Here is a 22,310-nt window from a genome sequence, read left to right as displayed (position 1 = left end):
TAGAAAATGGTTGAGGATTAGGAGAAATAAAACGAACAGTTTAATTTGTTGTAGAGAAATATATTATAAAATACTCCATTGTTCTCTATTAACAGGTGCGTGTATTATATTGCTGGCATGACGCAAAATCAAGTGTACTGCGAGACGACAAGATTAACGCGATTATAAAAAGCAACCCTTTTACACTATCTGCTGAATAATGAATTACTCAGGCCTGCTCATAAAAGAATTTAGGTTTATACTATAGCGCACAGAGGGGTCGCGTTATTCATAAGGTGATAGTGGGGGAAAAGGTGGCTCCTACAATATTCTAAAACATCAATATTTATCAGTCAATTCAAGAAGTAAAGCAAGCGTTCACGACGAACTTGATTTTGCGCGATGCCAGCAACACATGATAGTCTTACAACGTTGATTATTGCATGTTAGTCCCATTGATATCGTTGAATAGCTTTGAATACATCCAGCTTTAGGGAAGACTTATTTGGAAGATGTATTGAAAATGTGTCACCAAGCATAAGTGGTGAACGCATTTACATTGATTTTACTATGTAAAGAGTGCCTGAGCAATAAGTTTCGTAGCACCTTTAGTTGAAAAAATATCAGACTTTGTCCTAAATTATAGTCCGTAGTAATGCTAAAACACGGTATTACATAGTTAAATGAATAGAAATGCGCTCGGCCAGTGTTGAAGAAGTCAAGAGTTTTGACTTTTCCACCTTCTGGCCGGCTCATAAATTAATTGCACAAATTTTGTTCTTGAAAATAGCAAATGCAGTCATTCAATTGCTTGTGAGAAAAATATTTGCCAGTATGCATACCCCTGGAACCGTCTCAACCCAGTACAATATTTGAATCCCAATATTCTTGATTGTTGTTTGCTGTACAAACAGATGTTGGCGTAGTGTGATGAAGGGAAGGATGTATCAAAAGAAAGCGATCATTACGATTTGCTCTCGGTTCTCTGCAAAGGCTTTAAAGTAGCGGCGTAATCTTCGTTTATTTAGGTCTAGAGAGGGGACCAGGGACAGGGATTACGGCATTCCTGTCCAGTACCTGAGGGATTCCCTGAGGGACGGGACGAATTTTTTATTTCGGGACAGGGACAACCTGCAGCGGGACGAGGGACAGTTTTAGCAAAATTGCAGAAACCCCCACAAAAAACATTTTTTTTTGCATTGCAGTGAGTTTTTACGGAAAAATGCGGGTTTATGCGAACCCTGGAAACAAAAGTAAAAATTCAATGTCTCCGCCGACTCATATTTAAAAGTGAGCACTCTTGCACGGTTTACAATTTACTTACAATTTGTTATTTACTGACAAAAAATGGCTAATTTTAAAGTTAAGTAAAAAATTACGAATCTGGTAAGGGGTCGAGGGGGGACTAAACAGGGACAAGACTAAGAGCTAACAGGGACAGGGACGGGACAGGGAGGAACCCGAAAAACTAAAATGGGACAGGGACGGGACCAAAAGCCTGTCTCGGTTCCCCTCTCTGATTTAAGTCCATTGGCCGAGTGTTGTCCTACGTCATTGCTTTGAGTTGAATGATCCAACAACGCCACCATCATTGTGCAAAATCTCAACGCCAAATCATTATTAGCAATGTCTTCGGCAAGAGCTCCCTCTTACAAACATAATCTATTCTCCTTGTTGGTCTACTACCCTTAGCCTATGCAGTATTTTTCATATCTTCTGTTAGCTCTACTGACCTAAAATTTTTTGCTCCCCAATTTTCGTCAGTGATGATATTTCTTATTGACTGTGATACTTTTAATGATTACTTATTAAAATAGGCATTACGATCCTAAGTATATGAAGTACAAAAGTCTAAAGTAAAATGTGTAATTAATTGTAAATTAACCGAAATGTCATTCGGTTTTACTATGCTATACGATCGAACCACAAGTCTCATTTAAAATGTAATCCACCAGATGTGTTTGTATATCCTGACAGTCTAATTATCGTATTGTATCCTAGTGTATAGTCTAGCAACTTGCAAGGTAGTTTTTCTTGAGGTTTTCTGCTCCTTAAAGCTGAACATCGATCCAAAATTTGATGCCGAAACAGAAACAGCTCGTGTTGTGTCAGCTCTCTGGGTGTTAGCCAAAGCTAAAACCCACAGATTTCTCTCGCCACTCTTTTATGTCAATGTTAAATTTTAAAATGAAGATTTACCAAATAAAATTCCCATGTTATCCTTTTTAAAAATTTAACGGAACGTGGCGGTTGGCAGCCCTAAAGAGCAGAAAAAAATATTACATATATAATCCATATAATTTTATCTTTGTCTTTTAAACTCCCCTGCAAGATGCACTATCTACAAGTAGAGTTGGTTTCATCTAACTCCACGCTCCCATGCGACGAAAACCCAGGTCGCAAAATCTCAAATAACTGAGTTCATATTTCTTCTGTTTTCACACCTTGATTTTCTAAGATGTTAAGATCGCATTACCAGCATGCTGGCGAAGTTGCTGTTGGTGAACTTGAAGTGACGTTTGTCGTAGAACTTGAGCAGCGACGGGCTGGTTGGGTGTAGGTCCTTGAGGTGGACGTAGTGCACCTCAGGCTCGCCAGTGGTGTGTCCACACTCCTCGCAGACGTACATCTGAAATGAGAGATGCCGGACAGTCAGACAACTTTCCCCAGAAAACGACACCCTGCAGCGGGATCACAAAGCTTACTTTTGATCGCCTCTCCTTATAGGCGTAGGAGTGCTGCTCGTTGTGAACCTTCAAACAGTGCGACTCTAGGGAGCACCTTTGCGTGAATGACTTCTCGCACAGGTTGCACTTGTATGGCCGTACACCTGCGACAGGTATTAAATTTCGGTTAGCATAAGAGTCAATTGGGAGGCATTTTTTGATATGAATAATGCTCCCGGCGCAAGGGTTCATCACTATTATAGAGAGCAAGACAGAAGCGGAATTTAAAAAGTTAAATTTCAGGAGTTGAAATCTCCATCGAATTTGTAGGGTTGTGCAAAACCGACTATAAATTATTTTTTCTTGGGATTTTATGACGTTTGAACTATCAAATGAGAATGAATTTTGTAAGCATATTGACAGATTTTCAAAATAGATTATTTTCAATTATTTCGTCCAAACCTATGATTCCGATTATTTCCATAAAAAATTAATCTTGATTGAACAATATGCAAACGTGCAACAATGTTTTAAGCAACAATGAAGTTGTAAAAGTCAAATTAATAAAGGGGATCTCGAAGAAAGATTTTTTTGCGAGAAAATCGGCTCCTATACGCTTTCAGACTGTTCCTAATTGGAAATCATAATTAGTTTTGCCGGTAGGGAAATTTAGCTCACAATTTGCACACTATTTGATAGATCGCGATGCGTCGAAAAGGATTGAAATCAAGAGAAAAATCATTGACAAATCCAGCCAAAAAAATTGAATCATATCATCGAACCGAAACAGTCCAAAACGTGCCATGGGACCAGATTGGACCATTTTCCGACTAAAATATGGGATTCGGACGTGAATTCGGTCCCAGACTTGAGGAGCGGGCGACGCGAGGTTTCAGAGTTTCAGAACCGTATGATACCCTCATTGACCGTTTAACTCTGTCTGGGACCGTTCAATCCTACGCAGAAGCAAATCTATCTTAATAATTTTATCCAAATAAATGCATTTGTGCACAAATATTAAGCATTTTTTACGATTTTTGTCTAATGGCAACCAATTAAAATTATTCTTGATGCGCAAAAGTTTGAGATGTATGTTGTAAAATTTTTATTAAAAAGGCGAATTTTGTGGTAACTGCCCTTTTTTTAAAAAAAGGTTATTTTGATTTTGCATTCAACGCTTCTCTTTGTGGCGTGTAAAAGTGACTGCAAGAAAATCTGACGCAAAATAGCCGATATTTTTTTTAAAATAATTTTGGTCTCAATTGACTTAGCAAGCTAATATTTTCAATACTTGAATATTTTTTTAGAGCATGATGAGCTAAAAATTCGTCCCTCCATTGTCGAAAAATGTCAAAAAGTTCAGAAAAATAAATATTTGTAAGGATTCATGATAGTTAACATTAATTCCTTTTGTAATTTTTCAAAAACTTTCAAAATTCGCAATAGGAGCGGAGATATAAAGTATTGAAAATCAACAACTCTTGGAATTTTTTAACGCCACTGAGCTTTAGTAAAAGTGAACGCTGGTTTTTCTCATCGCAGAGATTCTGTAGTAAAAATGTTTAAACTTAAATAAGTAAAAATCTGCAAGCTTTGGAAGTACGAATCATTGAAACTTGGCTTCGACACCCTTAAAAGAAAATTTATTTTCAGACAAACGTTTTTCTAATTTTAATATTTCAGCCATAAAATGCCAAAAGCTGATAATTTTTCATAAAGTTATATTTATTCATAAAATTCTTGTAAAATAACACCCTAAACTTACGAAAATAACCAGGAAAATCGTTAATTACTTGGAAACAACATGATTGAATGTATTACGCATTTGAAGTTATTTTTATGAATATGTGTGTGTGTGTGTGTGTGTATATATATATATAATATTCAATCACAATGAAACAAGCGCTCGTTGTTTATAATTTACTTTAAATAAGCTGCAAATTGTTCTTAAATAATTTGACCCTTTTCTAATCAGCAGCAATAAAATTGTAACTTTCTTTTTAATTAATTGTGATATTACATCGTTGTACTGAAAAATAAATGCAAATAAAGAACTATTATTACAATTCCAACTTAAACTAAACATGTTTCAAAACATTAGGAAAGATATTGTAATGAAATTATAAATAATATACTTAGACTAATATAAAAGACTTAAACAAAAATAAAATACAATTTGAATCTGAATCTATAAATGGGTTTCTCCAAAAACTTAATAGAATTTGATATAAACAAACAAAACTTTTCAAAAACACTATCAAAAAGTAAAGAAAATCTTATTATTTGATAATTTTCCTTGCAACCACTTATAAAACAGGGTACTAGCTACTCAATCTCTTTGCCAAATCGACTATTTTTGCACATCCCTACCAATTTGCATAAAATACTCATGATGCCGTATCCAATGTGGGAGGCAATTAATTACCGCAATCTAATGCATAAGTGAATATAGCAATTCCAGTCACGCGAGAACGAACATTACGTCCTGTACCTGTGTGGGTGCGGGTGTGGCGCTTGAGGTCAAAGGTGTCGTTGAAGCCCTTGCAGCAGAAGGAGCAGAGGTATCTCTTGACGTCGCTGTGACACTTCATATGCCGGTTGAGCAGTCGCTGCAGACCAAAGCTCTTGGAGCAGACTCTGCAGGAGAAAGTGCGACAAGTGCCCTCCTCTGATTGGCTTTTCTCTTCATCAGCCGGCGCCGCGGTGGCGCTTCCCCTGCTGCCAGTCATCCGGTCGTGGTTGGCTAGAGGATTCTTGATTCCGTGCCCGCCGTTGACGAACTCTAGGGGTGTGTTGATTGGAATCCCCAACTGCTGAGAGAGCATAAGACGCAAATTTGTCTAAAAAAGGGAGATTATTACCCTGAAGAGATGTTTTCGACTTTTTCATTAATGTAATTATCAATATGACAAAATGTGAGCATAAATAATAATAATAATGTAAGTGTTTGACTTGAAATAGCATATTCATAAAAAGGCAAGGCACTCACCCTTTCAATCAGGCCTTCTGGATCGTCTTTCAGGATTCCAGCAGAAAGAGAAGAAATTGAGGCACTTGATTCTCGCCGACTGCTGCTGACGCTCGAGGGCCCAGGCGTGTTGAGACAGCTTCTGAGGTTCTCAGGACTATTGACAGGCGAGGGGAGGGACGTGGGCGTCAGTACGGTGTGGAAACCATCCACGTCTAACAGGTTGGTTCCTTCGTTGGATAGTTGCTGCTGGGTATGCAGCTGGACCTGAATTTCCAGCTGCTGATTCACTTCAGTTAAGCTGCCCTTTGGAGGGGGATTGTAGTTCTGGCTGAGGAGTTTGTTGAAGACGTTGTTGTTGAGACGATCCTTCTGCATTAGCACTTGGTTCTCAGGGTAAGGCTGTACGTTTGGTTCCATGGGCGAAGTTATGGATGACATTGAGTCATTGGACAACGGCTCATCTGCGTTTGGAATGCGTTGTAGCAGCAAATCAGCAACCTCCTGCATCTCTTGTATCATGTTTTTGTCCGTCAAGGGGGTCATGTTCATGTGGGCTGTGAAGTGATAATCATCTATCATGTTTTCTATGTAGCGTGGAAAATTGTTTATGTTCATTAAATTCATTGAAGGTAGCGGATCTCTCTCTAGTGACGCCTGCAACGGAAAAGCAAACAGTTTTGTCAGCCAAACGAATAATCAAAATTGAATATCGTCAAATTTAAAAAAGAAAAAATCAAGAAAAATTATAGGCGAAGAGCGGTGAAGAGTACTTTTTGCAAGTACGAATAAGTACTTTTCTACTCTTTTCTGTGGTTAATTTTTGAATGAGCAGAATAGTGTTTGATTAGCAATGTTACACAATATAAAATTTGAAAGAAACAAAGATATAGTATTCAGCTCAAGCGACACGAATGTCGCACTGATTGCATATCTTTTGTGTTCCAGAATTCAACACACACTGTTTATCGGGGGCCCCGAAGCCCCATCCGAAAAATTTCAAAGTTGGCATGAACCTTGGGCTGTGGGGGAAGATACCCCTAACTGGTATCTTCTGTCTCAGTTCGACCCGCCACATGAAAAATGCTCAGGTGGAAAATGGGTCTTTTAGAAAACATTTTTCGAAGGCTCAAATTCACGATTTTTTGTCTGGGGTATTTTTTCGAGGGCAATCTGAATCAGCCGTTATTTTTCAAATTTTCAATGACAATTTTTTCAAGGGAGTGAAAATTGGAATTTAAAGTTTGCCAAAATTTCGGCTTTTCCAAAATTTTCTCGGAAAATAAGACGCACCATAATATGGGTCCTGGGTGAAATTTACCGGCAATGCCAATAGTGATGTGAAAAATCGAAAAAAGCATTTTTCATGAAAATCGCTGAAAATATTTGAAATTGCGACAACAGCTGTCGGTAAGCTCAGCTCGAGGGGAGAATGAAATATGGGAGAGCAAATCTTATCGAATATTTGAATGCGGCTATAAAATTTCATGCTGAGGATCGGAAAATTTAGGTTTTTGAAAATCGGACCACGTTTTGCAAAGTTACGGCACTTTGAAAAAAATTAATGCAACATTCAACAAAATTGCAAAATTGGCACAGCTTCGAGAAAAGTTGTCTTATTTTCAAATATTTTCGGCTCGTCAGGAAGCCATTTTGAAGCCGCAAACCGAATTTCAAATATTTCGATAAGATTTGTCCCCTTACAATCAGTCTCCCCTCGAGCTAAGCTTTCCGGCAGGTGTATTGTCGGAATTTAAAATTTTCATGAACAAGTTGTTTCACATCACCATTGGCTTCGCCGGAATATTTCACGCAGAACCCTTATGGTGCGTCACATATACTGAGAATATTTGGAAAAGCCCTAATTTTGACTGACCCGAAAATTTGCTCTCCTGAAAAATACAATTTTCCAAATATAAAAAAAATTAAAAAAATAATTTCCCGTTAAGTTTTACCTCGAAAACCTGTTTGCAAAATGGAAAAACGTAAGTATGTTTCTTGGATATATTTAACCTGAGTTTTCCATAAGACATATCTCACCTGCGCATTTTTCACTGTGGCAGTCAATCAACTGGAGAGGGAAGATACAAATTAGGCGTACTTTCCCCCCACAGCCAAAGTTAGTGACACCATTGGAATTTTTCGGAACGGGTTCCTACCCTTCGGCCCCAAGCTATAGAGCCCCGGAACGCGAAAACAGTGGTCAGATTGGGAACACCCTGTATTTTAACTACTTAACTTGAACTCACCTTTATTTCTAATTCTTGGCTACTGTCGTTTGGATCTAAATCGTAGGTGCAATTTTGCAATTGCTGATACTGCTTGGGGCGATACTCCTCAAAATTGTGGAGAGGGTTGCCTTGGCTCATGCCTGCGATTTCGATTGGCATCGTATAGCTGTTGCTCTTGAGCGACTCATAGAAGGGTGGTAGGCTGGCCGAGGGTGGACTGGAAGTCCCATAGTTGTTTAGCCGTCCATTTCCGCAGCCCATGTCTCCACCGCCGCCTCCGTTGCCCATGACGCCGCCACCGCAACCCCCTCCGCCGCCACCAATCGCGTCAATGTGACCCTGACCGCCACCTGAGCCGCCGAAGTGCAGCGTTCCACCCCCGCCCCCTCCACACATGGGGCTGGAGCGTGTCCGCCCCATTTTGCTAAATGCTGATAGAGGCCGTTTTCCTTCATTATTATTCGGCTTCTTTGGTACGCGGCAGTCGATGGGATATTCTTGCATTGGGCCGACATATGGCAGTTCCAGGGCTAGCTGCAATCACACGATTCAATTAGTCTGACTGAGCGAGCGAGCGGAGCCTGAGCCGAGCAAGGTCACTGACCTTGCCTGACTGACTCTGCGAGTTCTCAACTGGAAAGTAATAAAGATTCTGCTGTGCTGCCGAGCGACGCCTGCGTTATATATGTATATATATTGTATTCCGATCGCTTCCGTTTTCGAGTGCAAATTTCGCTCCGCGGGAAATATACGCCTGACTTTTCCCGTCCGTATTTTTTCTCGAACAAACCTGTTTACACCGCTCGACGGCGGGCCGTTTTTCAGTTATAAACGATGACGACGATTAGTAATCGAAACAGGTTCCGGCGGCGGCTTTTTAATTGTTTGGGAAAAACTTCAAGGTTCGTTGGCTCGAAAACAGGCAGCGGGAATGAAACAAAATTCTCCGGCGCCTGCACATATTTGAATAATTTTAATGCCGCGTGTGTTTCCAAGCGTTATGTATTTTTCAGCGTCATCCCGCTATTCAGCAGGTGTCAGCGTTTGATCTTGAAAGTTATTAGAGAGAGTTAAGTAACTGTGCGTTGGATCTCTTTCTAGCGCACGTTACGTAAAAGGCGAAAAGTGAATTTGACTTGCGAAAACATAACTGATCCGATAACGGGATTCGCGACGCGGACGGCGGAAAGTGCCGCGACTGCAGAAATTCACTCTATTCCAGTTCATACTGACGACAAGCACAAGAGTATTAATAGCTTCAACCGGAAAACGAGTCAGTCATGTGAATAGACGAAAAAGTAATAGAAATTTGGAAATCCAAATAAATGGTTTATATTTCGTCTTGTGAAACCACCTATGAATGAAAAATATAATATGCTAATTAAGCTTGATTTAATTCTGATATTTTTTTGCTCTTTTTATCCTTGTCCGAGGACCGGGAAGAGCGCGCACTGCACTAGCACGAATGCTGAAACCCGGGTCCCAATAACACCGCGAACGGATAACATGGGCGCACAACTGTGACAATAAGCGTGTAAGAGAGACGAGCTTGCAACGCAGCACCCTCCGAGGGTGTTTAGACCGTGCACATATTTAAGTTGAGCATCAAAAGGCTGCTTCACGGTAAATAAAAACCCGCTGGTCAGAATTTTCCCTCGCAGCAGACCACTTTTGTGTTCTTTGACATTTATGTATCGACTGCGCGATGCTGGGGGTGCGTGACAAATCAAGATATGTACAGAGAACCACCGCGCTCAAACCTCACGCGTTAGATAAATTATTCCTTAATTCATAATAAGTCTCTAAAAAGAGAATATTGAATTGACATTTTTAAAGATCTGTAGCGGTACAACAACGCGGTCCTGCTTTTTGTTGGAAGCCAACAATTGTCGGCGGTTTGAATTATTGTAATTTTGCATTATTGTTTAACAGCAGAAAGATGATTTTAAAATAAGAATTCAGTTTTCGTCCGTCAGCCACACGGTGCTGACGTGATTCGTTTAATTGTGCAGAACCCGATTCAAAGGGGTGAGTCCAACCGTCAGTTAGCAAAAGAATTTATCACTTATTGTTGTAAACCATTTCAGTTTTTGTATTTGATTAAGCATCCGATCGGATTTGCAACTGTAACATAATACACCAACCAAATTCTTCATCTGAATTCATCGGTCTTCATCATTTCAACCCTTCATTCTCCCAAAGATCTATAATTCGCTCAGATCTAATTGTTTCACATGGCGGAAAAATTTTCCTGTAGCTTTGTATTATAGTCTGTGATTAATAGTTTCTATCTCAATTAAAAAAGACAATCGTACTATTCTAAGGGATGCTACTCAATGCAACGCAGACCATTTGAGGAGTCATCACAAACAAACATTTTTTAATTGAGATAAACTGACAAGGGAGTGATAATTATTGTGAGATATTATCGATTTTATTGTTGATTAACAGTTTCTAGTTTGTATGTTTAGGATAAGCTTGACGTATTTGTATCAGTCGCTCTTGTAAATATCGGCTCAAATATAAACCTAGAAAGAGTAAAAACTGGCTATTTTAAGAAAGTGCTTGGAATTTCTAAGTATAATAGATCTCGTTATGTTTATGAATTGATTGCGAAAGACTCCAATTTCTTTGTAACTGACTTAAAAATAATTAAATTTACCAGAGACTGATGTGTATAAAAGGTTTTGTGAATCAAAGTAAAACAAATAAGACTGTTAATTTGTGCTGAATTTTACGAGACTGAAACTATGATTAACGGCAACTGGCGTGACTTTCCTGATTGACATATTTTTGCAAGATTTGCTTGTCATGGCTATCACTATATTTTCTATAATAATACAATTTTCATTATGAACCTAATAACGATTGTATATGTAATTTTTGTGGCGAGACTTGTGAAAAATATCACATTCTAAAGTAAACTTACTTTGAGAAGCAGCAAAAATTGATACACTTTGATGTAGAGTGTTGCACGCAAATTTGGCGTTTAATAAAACATTATTATTATCAAATATAAAAAGTTAACTAAAAATTAAACTCATTTATTTACTTAAACAAATTTAACAACAATTGTGAATTTCTTAATTTTAAATGTGATGCCTTCAATTATATATGAGGTCAATTAGATATTAAAAGGAATCCTGCAAGCGTAGGATGTATAAAAATGCAATTTTCGTTTCTTAAATTCTAATTTTTTACTATTTAACAAAAATCATACTACTCAGCAGTTCTAACAATGCGAGCCAACTGGCTCGTTGCTATACAAAACCTAGACTAGTGATATCCTGAATGTACTGAAAAATTGTGAGAATAAACAGCCATAATAACAATTTAAAAATTACGTCAGAAGTCAACTTTCCAGTTAGATAATTCGCAAAGAGATCAACAGCTTACCCTGTGTGCGTCCACGACGGGTGCCCTCTGGATAACGGGTGCCTTCTGGATAACGGACGGGCGAGGGTGGTCTTTCTTCCCTTGCTCCTCTGATCTCCTGTGTAATATCTCTTGGGCAACCAATTTTTTTTTCGGTTTATCGCCGGACTGGAATTGTGATTTCCTAGGCGGAGGAATCTTTTCATCTTCCTTGATTGGGGATGTTTTGTCAGGGTTGACTTGCTCTTCTTCTCCTGTGAACACACAGTGTATATATACTGAGCAACAGTTTACGATAGGACTTTAATAATAATGTAAATAATGTCTACCACCTATACGTAGTGTAGCGTCGCAAACTGTTGAGGGTGGGGTAAAAACATTTATTGTTTATTCAGGGTTCCGAATTTTCCCCACCCGGGTTTTATCGGGTTTAACCAGGCTAAAAAACCCAATAAAACCCACTATTTTACCCAAGGCTCCAATATTTTTAGTATCAAAAATAAAAAATGCTGGAAAATAAAAAAAAATTGTTTTTTGACTGTTTTTTAACGATGAAAAGGTAGTGCTGCATTTTTGCACATTGAAAAATTGGCAAGTCCCGGGCCATGAGGATTAAATTTCTTCGTTTCTTGAAAAAATGCAGTGAATAGCAAATTTGAAAAAACCCAAAAAAACCATATTACCCCCAATAAAAGCCAGGTGGGTCGGGCAAAATTTAAAAAACCCGTTTTTTTCGGAACCCTGTGTTTATTGTGTGAAAGTGGCAATTCTTGGCGCCCCTTGCGCCTTTTATTCCTGTACTTTCCCATTTTTTCACAATGAATTTCTAAAGCTTTCCTGGAGAGTTTGTCAGCCACATTTTAAGAAACTATAATACGTTAGAAAAAGAACATTGTTAATTCTTTTACCTATACACCTTTACACAACTGGGAAAAAAGAGCATATCTGACATAGTGAAACACGTTTCAACGATAATCTTTTCAAAGCACCGGTCATTAAAAAATAGTCACGTAATTCTGATTCAAAAAAGGATCACGGCACCGATTCTTTCCATAGCCTTGAGAGCAATAACATAATAATTGCATTATTCTAGGTGACAGCAGCTTTATGCAAATCACGATCACCTTTTGCCATTTATCATAGCTGCAGGTCGCTCGTTGTAAAAATAACAAAGGCCAGGAACTTTATTGACTTATCTGCCGCTGCCGCTACTGGCAGATGTCATTTAAAATGTTAGTTATACAGGAAGTATAATTCTTGTATTTACCCAAGAGACACACAAGCGGGTCCCAACAAGCATCTACGAACTAGCGGGAGGCGATTTTGCAAGGTGCGCGCGCCAAAACCAAGGTTAGACGGGTTTTTGTTTGTTTGCCAAACTTTAAGTCGGGAGGAACGTAAGGTCGCCATTTTATTAGCAAATAATTATAATGCTGGTCTCATGATATTCTTTCGGAATAAATCATAAAAAGACGCAAGTGGCGGCGGAATAGACCCGTAATGCGAGATGCTCCCAGGAGATAAGTTTTTGCGCGTATATCAGCAAAAAAGAGCTGCTTGTCCTTCAGCGAGCGGCCAGCACAAGCAAGGATCGGTTCATTGTGCCGATAAATTGGAAGGCATCTCTCGAAAAATGGCGGCCAAGTGCGAGCGGCACGCTGGTTCGCTTGCTCATAGCGGCTAATGAGCCTAGCCGGTGTAATTTGTCGCAATGCTGGCTATTCCGCCACCTGCCAAGTAGTTAGTTTTTGCTCAGCGACCAATGGGAAATGAATGCGCGAAGGAAAGGATGGGGAGCGAACGAGTTGAACCTGCGCCGTTTTAGCCTTGAAACAATAAACCTTGAATTGATCGCCGTCGCCGTAAAAAGCAGAGGTGGAAGACGCGTACTAATGTAAAATTCTAACTGTGTTGGTAATCCACACACCAGAGGGCAGCCGCTAAGTGAGAAAGAAACGTTGTTGGAGGTTGGAGTCAGCTATGTTTAGCCTGACGCAGCCTTGGAAACAAAACGGGGGTCCTCCTAATCTGCTCACGGGTGCTCCTTTTTATAGGGCTACGGTTTCACTATTATTAGAAACGAGCGAGGGTTGAAAATAAAGTATGGGGTGATTTGTCACACTCTTGTTTCTGAATACACACGGGAAAAGAAATTGAACTGAAAAGTGGAAAGGACAAAGGAGGAAGAGTGCACTTTAGGATCGCTCTTTTTGCTCTTTAGACATGTGTGTCACTTTCCGGCTTTATTGATTTATTGTTAGCTCGAATTTTCAGGGGGATAGCGAGCGTCATGTTGGTACATCCGCTGCAAGCTGTTGCTCCCGCTCGAGCGTGCAACAAAGAACCCTGAAGCCACGCTTGCTTCATCTAAGGCAAAACAAAATGGACGTTCGTAACTATACCTTCTCACGAAAAATATCCTTGAAACAAATTATTGCCTTCAATGCACTCGTCGTTGTTCGCGCAGAACCGACGTCTAACCAGTCTAACGGAACGTGCGGAGGAGTAACCGAAAGCGAAAATCTCAACAGAGAATATCAAAAGCAAAAGCAAAAAAAAAACAGCTAAATCCAGGGTGTTGCGGCGAATGACGAGGTGTATAGCACTTTTCTGGGAAAATTACGGTTTTCCTTTCACCTTGAGATTCGAACGACGGAGGTTGCAATGAGGTAAAACGAAACCAAAATGCGACGTGTGCGGAAGGGGCAGGCAGAAGGCCATAATTGACGAGGAAAATATTTGACCCACTGATGCAAAGGTGAGTCAACGCGCAAATATGAACAGCGTGGTGATGCAATTTTGGCCTGGTAGGCGGAAATCATGCGTGTGGCGTCGTGGATACGAACAAATTTTATGGGGCATAGTGTGACAAGCCCGCGTGTGCGATATTGATCTGCGCGCGGGGAAAAATAGGTATTAACGACCCCACGGGCCCCCACAATTTGCAACTGAGCGTGACTGCAGAACAAAAATCACTGACCGATCGAAATGAAAATTTTAACGGGGAAGGAGATTTCAATGCGTGGTAGCACAGCAACCTGTGGCTGTTTTTGGGGGGGAGATTTGAAATAGAAAAACATAATTAGTTATACAGAGGAATCTCGTTTTTTTCATATTTTCCATTGATAATTTGAATAGGTGCGATGAAACATGTATGACAAGACATAGGTGAGTGCAGCAACAGCAACTGGCAATCATCAAAAGTTCTCATCTCCGCAAGCGACTCTATTTCCTTTTAGGCACTCTTTTTCCCAGCAACTTACAAAGGAACAACAAATCTATGATCAGTGTCACCCGTCAATAGAAGACAAATAGGTGTTTGAAATTTTATTTTTAAATCTGCCACCTGCATTATAACATAGTGAGTTGCAAACCCGCATCTCCGCTCATTAAAATCACCATGCAGGTTCCGACCGCGCGATTTAAAACAGCGACTAACCAGCAAGTTGCCGTGATAATTTAATCTCAAAAGCGCACCGTTAAAAATGTGCGATACTGCTATCTCCCTCACTGTTGCAAATCTTAGGCTAATTCTGCGAGGGAGGTAGTTTTAAAACAAATAAAGGGGACCTCACAAACTTGAGTGAGAAATCTTCTGATTCCTTAAAAATATCACAGTTTTACCGGTCGGCGGCGCAAGAGATAAAAATGTTTGTTTGCTACTGGATATCAAACCAATTATATTTTTAAAATAATTACATTTCGTAGTTCTTAAAAAGGGTTTTAGAAAGAATGATTGCCTCATTATTTGTTAATTAATGGTTTCCTAGCAAAATCCGTTTTAAAGTGCAGAAACCTTGTATTTATATAAAATGTTTTGATAGCCGCTTCAAATGGTCTCACTATTTTTACCCTGGACAAGTCATTATGTGATATTTAATTGTATTTTTAACAAATGAGAATAAACATCATATAAAAATAAATTAGAATTATAATGGGAATTTTGTCGGTTGAATCGGATTGGCATTCACGCGCACGTTGCCAGAGGGGCACATTTTTGCCGGGGCAGAGAAATAACGCGAAAGGATTATGATTACTGTAATGTTTTTGAGTGTGCATTGCAATCGGGGGGTGGGGTTTAAATGTACCCATTATCTGATGTATGACCTTGCCTAAAGTTAATAAAGAGAAAAGCAATTACAGAATTAATAAAAAGAATGAGGCAAATTTAGGACGGAATTCTCTGTTTCATAATTAACGAGCCTTTTTCTTAAGGAAAATGTACGTCTGAAAACAGCCTTGATAACGGGACTAAAACAAATACACAGATTGAGCCTGTGTTTTTATTTCTTAATTGAAAGAAATGCAAAAAGCCGCTGACAAATTTTGTTCTATTTACTCTTTTACTCCCTAATTTTGAAAAATGAATTGAGAGGAATGTATTTACCTGATAGGGAATCCTTCTTCGCAACCTCTGATGTCGGTTTTGATTCCACTGATGGTGTTGCGGGGGGTTGATTAAACGGCGGCCTTTCGAAGATTTGCGGTAGCTCTAGCGGAAATAGCAGCGTATCATCCGATGCACCTTTAAAAATGCTCGTCAACTCCCGGTGCCCTCTTTCCATAGAGGTCAACGTATTGTAAATTTTAGGCATTTTGACTTTTGTTGAGGTACACTACATGTCCAGAAAAACACACAAACGGACTGGGAATAGCGCAGCACAAGTAATCCAAGCAGGGCTCTCGTTACTGACTCTCTTCTCCTCAGACTGGCTCGACAAACCCGCGCAAGGCTGCCAATGCCAGGTCGCTCCCCACTCTTGCAATGCCAAGATCAAGCCAGGGGAGTCACGTGACACGCATCGCAGGTCGTTGAACATGTTCTGCCGACTCCTCTGTAGTTAACTTTGGGGCCTTCTTTGGGTTGTCAGAACGGTGTTAATGCACTTCAGCAAGCTTCGTCTTCTGCGCTGCTGATTTTTCATGGCCAGTCCGCGAATGGAGACGTGGCTCATTGTTGTTCCCGCGACTTTGCTCGCTAACCACGCCGGCTGTACGGGCTGCAGCAGCTTTTTGCCGATTGTCTCTCAATGAATTACATAAATGGTTTTAATTGAACGCTTGCTCCGTTACTTTTTCCCAGTAATTTCGGTGAATCAGTCGGATCTAGCGAGTGAGATGAAGAGTACGCGCGCGGGAACGTGTGTGTGTTGCACTGGCTCGGCGCTCCTCACACTCACACGCGTGATTTTGTCGCAGCCCTTATCTCGCAACCTGCCGAATACGCAGCGGTGCCCTTGATGCGACCATGCCGGCCGTCGAGTCTATTTCGGACTAGAGTGTATTTCAAGAACAAGACCAAAAAACAATACCGGATTTCCGGTATTGTTCTTGTTTTGCCGGATTTTTTTCAAAATTCAATACCAGAACAATACTGGAATATACAATTAATAGAAGAATATTGTTTTTTCCTGAAAATAATATATATAAATAAATAAAATAAATAAATAATAAATATGGTGGAAGAAAAATTTTCATTAAAAAATTCTTTTGATTTTTAAAAATCCCTAATTTTTTTGGTCTCAAACTTTTTAAGTAATAGCGGCGCTAAGTTTATATACTTCAAACTCCTCGAAAACAGTAAAAAAATGTAGCGTCTTAGGGGTAGGGGGTAAAAGCACCCCTAAACCTTTCAGCTGGTTAGGGTAGGTCGAGACGAGTCCAACGGTGGGTAGTTTTTGCAATTCTGATGGTTAGAACCCGAGATTTGAGATTTGCAAAAATGTCAATATTTGAAAATTTTATATTTTCTTTTCGCGCCCCACTATTACTTGAAAAGTTTGAGACCAAAAAAAAATTTAAGCTCACCACTGGAAAGCTAATTTATTTTTCTAAGTAATCATATGCATAACATGTGGGGTTACAGATCAAATTCCGACGTAAATTACGAAAGTAAAATCGCCGGATGATGTTGTCGTCGTGCCGGACGCTCGACACGAATCCTTAAATTCAAAATATCTCGCGATCTATGAGAGTGCCCATCGATTTCTCTTGACCTTTCGATTCTACGCATTCAGGGCTACATTTTTTACGTTTTCATGAAAAAAATTCCGGGGGGGCGTATTTTGCAATATTTTTGTCTCAACATTTTGCATGCGAATTTGTGACCCTGACCTTTGACCTACAAAATTTTGACCGACGGCAAACTTGTTCTACTTAAAAAGTTACACCTGAAGATGAAAAAACCACATCAAAATTCCAATCTGGACCGAACATAACTCGACATTTCGGAATTACTATCTGAAATTTTCTGTTTTCGAAAATCGCGATTTCCTAACAAAATCCCCCGAATTTTTTGCTCAAAATTTCAGGCTACACCGTATGAAACACCTTTAACAACATATGTTAAATTCAGGATGGGCAAATAAAGTCGGTAAAAATTGACAATTAACCTTAATCATATCGCAAAAATCGTCTATTTTTTGTCGTGTGAATTTTTATTTTCAAAAGTTTTTGCAATGCACTGTGTTTTTTTCCGAAAAAATGCGTGTTTTGGCGAAGCCTGCAATGGTTTTGTCAAGAGACCGAAAATTTTAACTCTCATCGCAATATTCCAAAATTTCTGACTATTTTGGCACAAAATGTATTACTCTTTCGGGGTAAAAATTCCGAAAAATGCTGATAAAACCAAAACTAGTGTTTTTTCCGCAAACGGAAAACATTCACCAGAGTCGCGACTCTAGGAATTAATTCTCCCGGTAGCAATGTGTTCTGTGACTAAACTAGGCGCAGCATATATAACACTCCGGAGGCAGAAATCAATATTGTATAGCCACTCAACTCATACACGTGCAACAAGGCGTGCAATGGTGAGGCACGATATAACAAACTTGAACTCTTACATCGCATTTATATAGTTGAGTCGTGATCGCAGAGATCGACTTGCAATAATAATACCTGGCAAGAAAGAGAGAGAAAGAGAGGCAAGGATTGTAAAATATGAAGAGAGTAAACATTTACATGCGGCAGTTGCGAAAATAAGTTCAAGGTTAAAGTCAGCCGGAGGAATTCAAAGTAACATGCGTTCGATGGCTGAACCGGGTATGGACTTGAAGCCTGAACTACGCGCATTGAGTAATAATTGTGTTTATTAAGCGGTGTTGTTTTACGTTTCGTTTACACCACTATTAAAATATGTTTTTTTAGTAAAAAGCCGCTTGGGGATTTATATATGCTAATATGTTATTCATAACCGCAGCTCACGTCTAATTTCTAAACACACCAATCCTTCAAAACATTTGAGCATGCACGCCTAGAGCAGGTGAAACAATAGATATACACAATTTTTTTAAATTAAAAAATGATATTTTTTGGTCAAAGAAACTAAAATGGGTAAAGTGATCAACATTTTTTCCAAACCAGCACTTTGACAGGTTTCTAAAACAACAAAAGAAAAAATTTGTAGCGCAACAAATTTTGTAACTCAAAAACAGATTATCTGGGTAAAATTTTAATCAAGCGTTCACTTTGAAACTGTATATTTAGACGGAGAAATAGAACAATTAAATAAACGACTTTGAATCCCTCTGATGAATTTAATATAGCTTCATAAAATTTTGTGAGGCGAGAAATTTATTTTCAAATTTTACCAACTGAGAAATCATAAATATTATAATTGGAAGGGACACAAGAATGAACGGCGGCGGTGTGTCGTTTTTTATTTGTGTATTGTGTAAGACTTGACTTGTAAATTTTTTCAATAATTTTATTTATTTTCATTTTTTTTTAAATATCTTTCCCTCTTACTATAATGTCCTTTACAAAAGCGCTTATCAATATGCAACCGCCGACGTCAAACCTCAAGTGAGTCTGTGATACAGAACTGTTTCTGCAAAACAGGCTGGTTCCAGTCTCAGTTTTTGAGCGTAGCTCGCCGGTGCATCGGGGGGGGGGGGGGGTGAAATCCAGTTAACTTCCAATCTGCGGCATGTTTTTGACCCACCCTCTGTGAGATGCTGCCCGACAACGTCATCCATTATGAACACGTTGTTTCGGTGAGTGTTGGGTTACACATTTCGATAAGCGCATTTCATCAATAATTTGCTGCTCACTTTTTTATAATTCGTTGAGGGCAATAAATAGTTCACTTGATTTAAAACTTAAATTCTGATGAATAAACCGACGAACTATTTTTTACTCTTTTAAATTGCCTTATTAGTTTTATTTTTTTCGCCCGTGAGCATGTGGTTTTAAAAGATAATTAACCGATTGTCCAATTGTGAACGCATTATCTTTTTAATTAGGATTTTACTGGAGATATAATCTAGTGTTTGTCTCTGCTATTTGAGTTAAAATAACAGGCATCCCTAAATAAATAAACAATTATAGTTCTTTCTGTGTGGCGATAATAGAATTACATTGGAATCGCTCCTGAAGCTTTAAGTGGTGTAAAGTGTTTCATTTAAAGGGTAAAAAAACGCCTGAAACTAGCCAATGCTCGCCACTTCCATTAGCATTCTTCATCTCGTGATTAGCAAGGTTCCTTGGCCATGAAGCGATGCACGTAAGCACTTAAAAAGCATTTTTTGCGGTTGTTTTCCTATATGTAGCATTTTACTTGGGAAAAAGTTTTCTAAACCCTTCGCACCAGCCATCTTCCCATATTCTGTACACACACGAATTGCACACTCATGAACCTATGCTACTATTTTAAGAAATGACAAAGCGTGCCATGCCGACATGTCCTAGAGGACTCAGTCTGTGGGCGACATTCACATCTCGTGGCACGAAGACGAGCGCTAAAAGTAAAAGCTTTTTTATTCAGGGCCGTTAAACCCAACATGACCTGCTGCCTACCGTCAAAGACCTTGTTGCGCAACTATTTTCCTGATATTATATTTATGTATTTTCGGAGTTTTTATTGGCAAGTAGTCCATGTTTTATTTTAGAATCACCATTTTAGATCATATAAATTTTTCGCACTTTTGCCGTCTACAAAAAAATTGTTATATACAATTTTATTTTAATTTTTAAGACAAAAATCAAGAGAAAGCAAACAAACACAGCTTAGGTTGTTGGAAAATACATAGTATACACGTTCCCTCCAGCATGCTGCGCCCTCATACCTTCGGCCCTTCGTGCACCTGACCGCCGAGACAATCGCACCGCACGCGCATGTGCCTAATACCATTTATTTTATGCTGATAGAGAGGTCTCGGCGTGAGAGTTTACACTTGTTTATTTAAAATTTAGGTTGTAACGAGTAATTGTATAATCAATCGTTTAATTTCTTGTATGACTGTTATGTTTCGCTATCTAAGGGATTACAACTACTCGTTACAAAGTGTTATATTTTAATTTTGCTTTTTGCCTGATTCCTATTTTTTTCTATTGTTCTTTGCGACTTCAAACTCTGTTCCGTTTTATTTGGTGCCTTTTGGCGGGATCTTGATTAAATAATTCAATAAATTGCGAGCGGAATTCTATCGATGCCAAAATTTACCAAAAGACTCAAAAATATAAGCAACGGTGGCGGGCAAAACCCCACAAAAAAGTCACCGGATCGTGTGATAAAGGAAGGTAAGTGACAGCTAGGCAAGGGGGAAAAATCGTCGCAAAGTATCGCCATTCAAAATTACTGAAAAAGCAATAAAAACCTGCCTCGGAGTTACCCTGAAAAAGTTTGTTAGGGTGTAGGCTATCCTAAGTAAAAGTCCAATCAAAGCCATATCCGATAAGGGGTTGTGGTCGAAGATGGGACTAACGGGCGAATATTAACAAAGATAAAACCATTTTCGCTTGTAAGTATTACGCGTCGCGAAGGGTAAATCAGAGATTGCACAAAAAAGAAGATAAAAATCAAATTGATATTTTGAAATGTCAATCAGGTATTTCAGGCCAAAAAATAGCACGGCTGGCTGCAAGAATGCGCGTCGCAGGCCGGCTGCGGAGACCAAAAGTAGTGTGATTGCGAGCCGGCCATAAGACCGGCCGAGTGCACGTTGCACATCTCCGAGAGCGACATACCGAAATAATCGTTAAAATATTAATATTAACAAAGTCCCAATGACTAAACATTTCCACCATGACTACATTTTCTGTTTTTATCAAACGGGAAAGTAGAAATTTTATACGGCGGTTTAGCTGTGTAACAATGATTCATGATGTGGATTTATTGAAACGTAAGTGACTCTAACAATTATCAAAAGGCTTTCAATCGCGATATTGGCCATATTTACCGTTACGTTAATTATTAAAACGCATACGAGACTTCGAAAAAATGCTTACTTATTACTGTGTCTGGCTGGCGCGTACGCTATTTGCAGCTCGGCAGAGGTCGCAAAACCATTTCAGAGCCCAAATGCAGCCTCTACGATAACGCGGGGAAGAGGATGCATTTGGCTGCCAGTTGTACGCGGCAGTTGGTTCGACAGACAAATCGTACTCTGAGGGCGCGAAAACCCTAAAAAGTTAAACAGTGCTCGTCTTACGCTTTCAATATAAATGCCAATTCTGTAAATTATACGGTGCTCTTGACTGTCGATACTGGCACTTGGACATGGCGCCTCTAAGGTCAGTAACAGGCCAAAGAGTGTCACAACACACATGTTGCGTTTTTTTGACTTAAAAATTAATAACTCGGCTCCTATAGGACGTAGGATAAAACACGTAATCATATCAGACTCGCCGTAAAATTTCGTATTGAGTAGACCCGAGTGCCGCCACCGCCCGTCCCCGCCGCCTCCAAAATCTGTGCAAATAAGCCGATTTTGGTTTATTTATTTATTTTTATTTTTTTTTTTAAATTCCTCCAAGGGCCGGATTTGGTTTTTGACTTGAAAACTCGGTCGAAGGGCCCATTCTAAGCTCCTATATGGGCCCAGATGAAAAAAGTCCTGGGGATTTTTTCCACATCAGGATGCCGAAAAATCGCTGCTGAGGACCGTCTGTCAAAATAAACTCATCAAATGTCTGTGCCGATGTAGGGCGTGGCTAAACTATAATAAAATTTTACTGTGTATCCCACCTGTATTATTTTTATGTGTAGGGGATTTTTTTGGCTCAGAGGGCAGCTCGGCATCTCACCCCTGCCTGCAAAGGGTGTGCCTAAACTTGAATAAAAGGTAAACCCGTCCCCGTTCTGTATTACAT

The 22,310-nt window shown here is 39.3% G+C and overlaps 1 protein-coding gene across 3 annotated transcripts; it reads right to left on the bottom strand.

Annotated features, from left to right (window-relative positions):
* Positions 1–39: 39 nt before the first annotated feature.
* Positions 40–15,938, bottom strand: LOC135938149 (transcriptional regulator ovo-like). Of its 3 annotated transcripts, none has more exons than XM_065481709.1 (7): positions 15,607–15,938; positions 11,241–11,473; positions 7,863–8,378; positions 5,635–6,270; positions 5,137–5,485; positions 2,685–2,809; positions 40–2,608 (listed from the first exon to the last, which is right to left on the bottom strand). In XM_065481709.1, the coding sequence occupies exons 1-7, from the start codon at positions 15,812–15,814 to the stop codon at positions 2,441–2,443; spliced, it is 2,235 nt and encodes a 744-aa protein (XP_065337781.1). In that variant the 5' UTR covers positions 15,815–15,938; the 3' UTR covers positions 40–2,440. The 3 variants fall into 3 exon arrangements, with proteins under 3 accessions (XP_065337781.1, XP_065337782.1, XP_065337783.1); XM_065481710.1 differs by having other exon boundaries at positions 5,137–5,458; XM_065481711.1 differs by having other exon boundaries at positions 5,137–5,455.
* Positions 15,939–22,310: the final 6,372 nt, after the last annotated feature.

This window comes from Cloeon dipterum, chromosome 2 (genome assembly GCF_949628265.1).
Source record: "Cloeon dipterum chromosome 2, ieCloDipt1.1, whole genome shotgun sequence".
Taxonomy (NCBI): Eukaryota; Metazoa; Arthropoda; class Insecta; order Ephemeroptera; family Baetidae; genus Cloeon; species Cloeon dipterum.
This window is presented reverse-complemented; position numbering and strand designations above follow the sequence as displayed.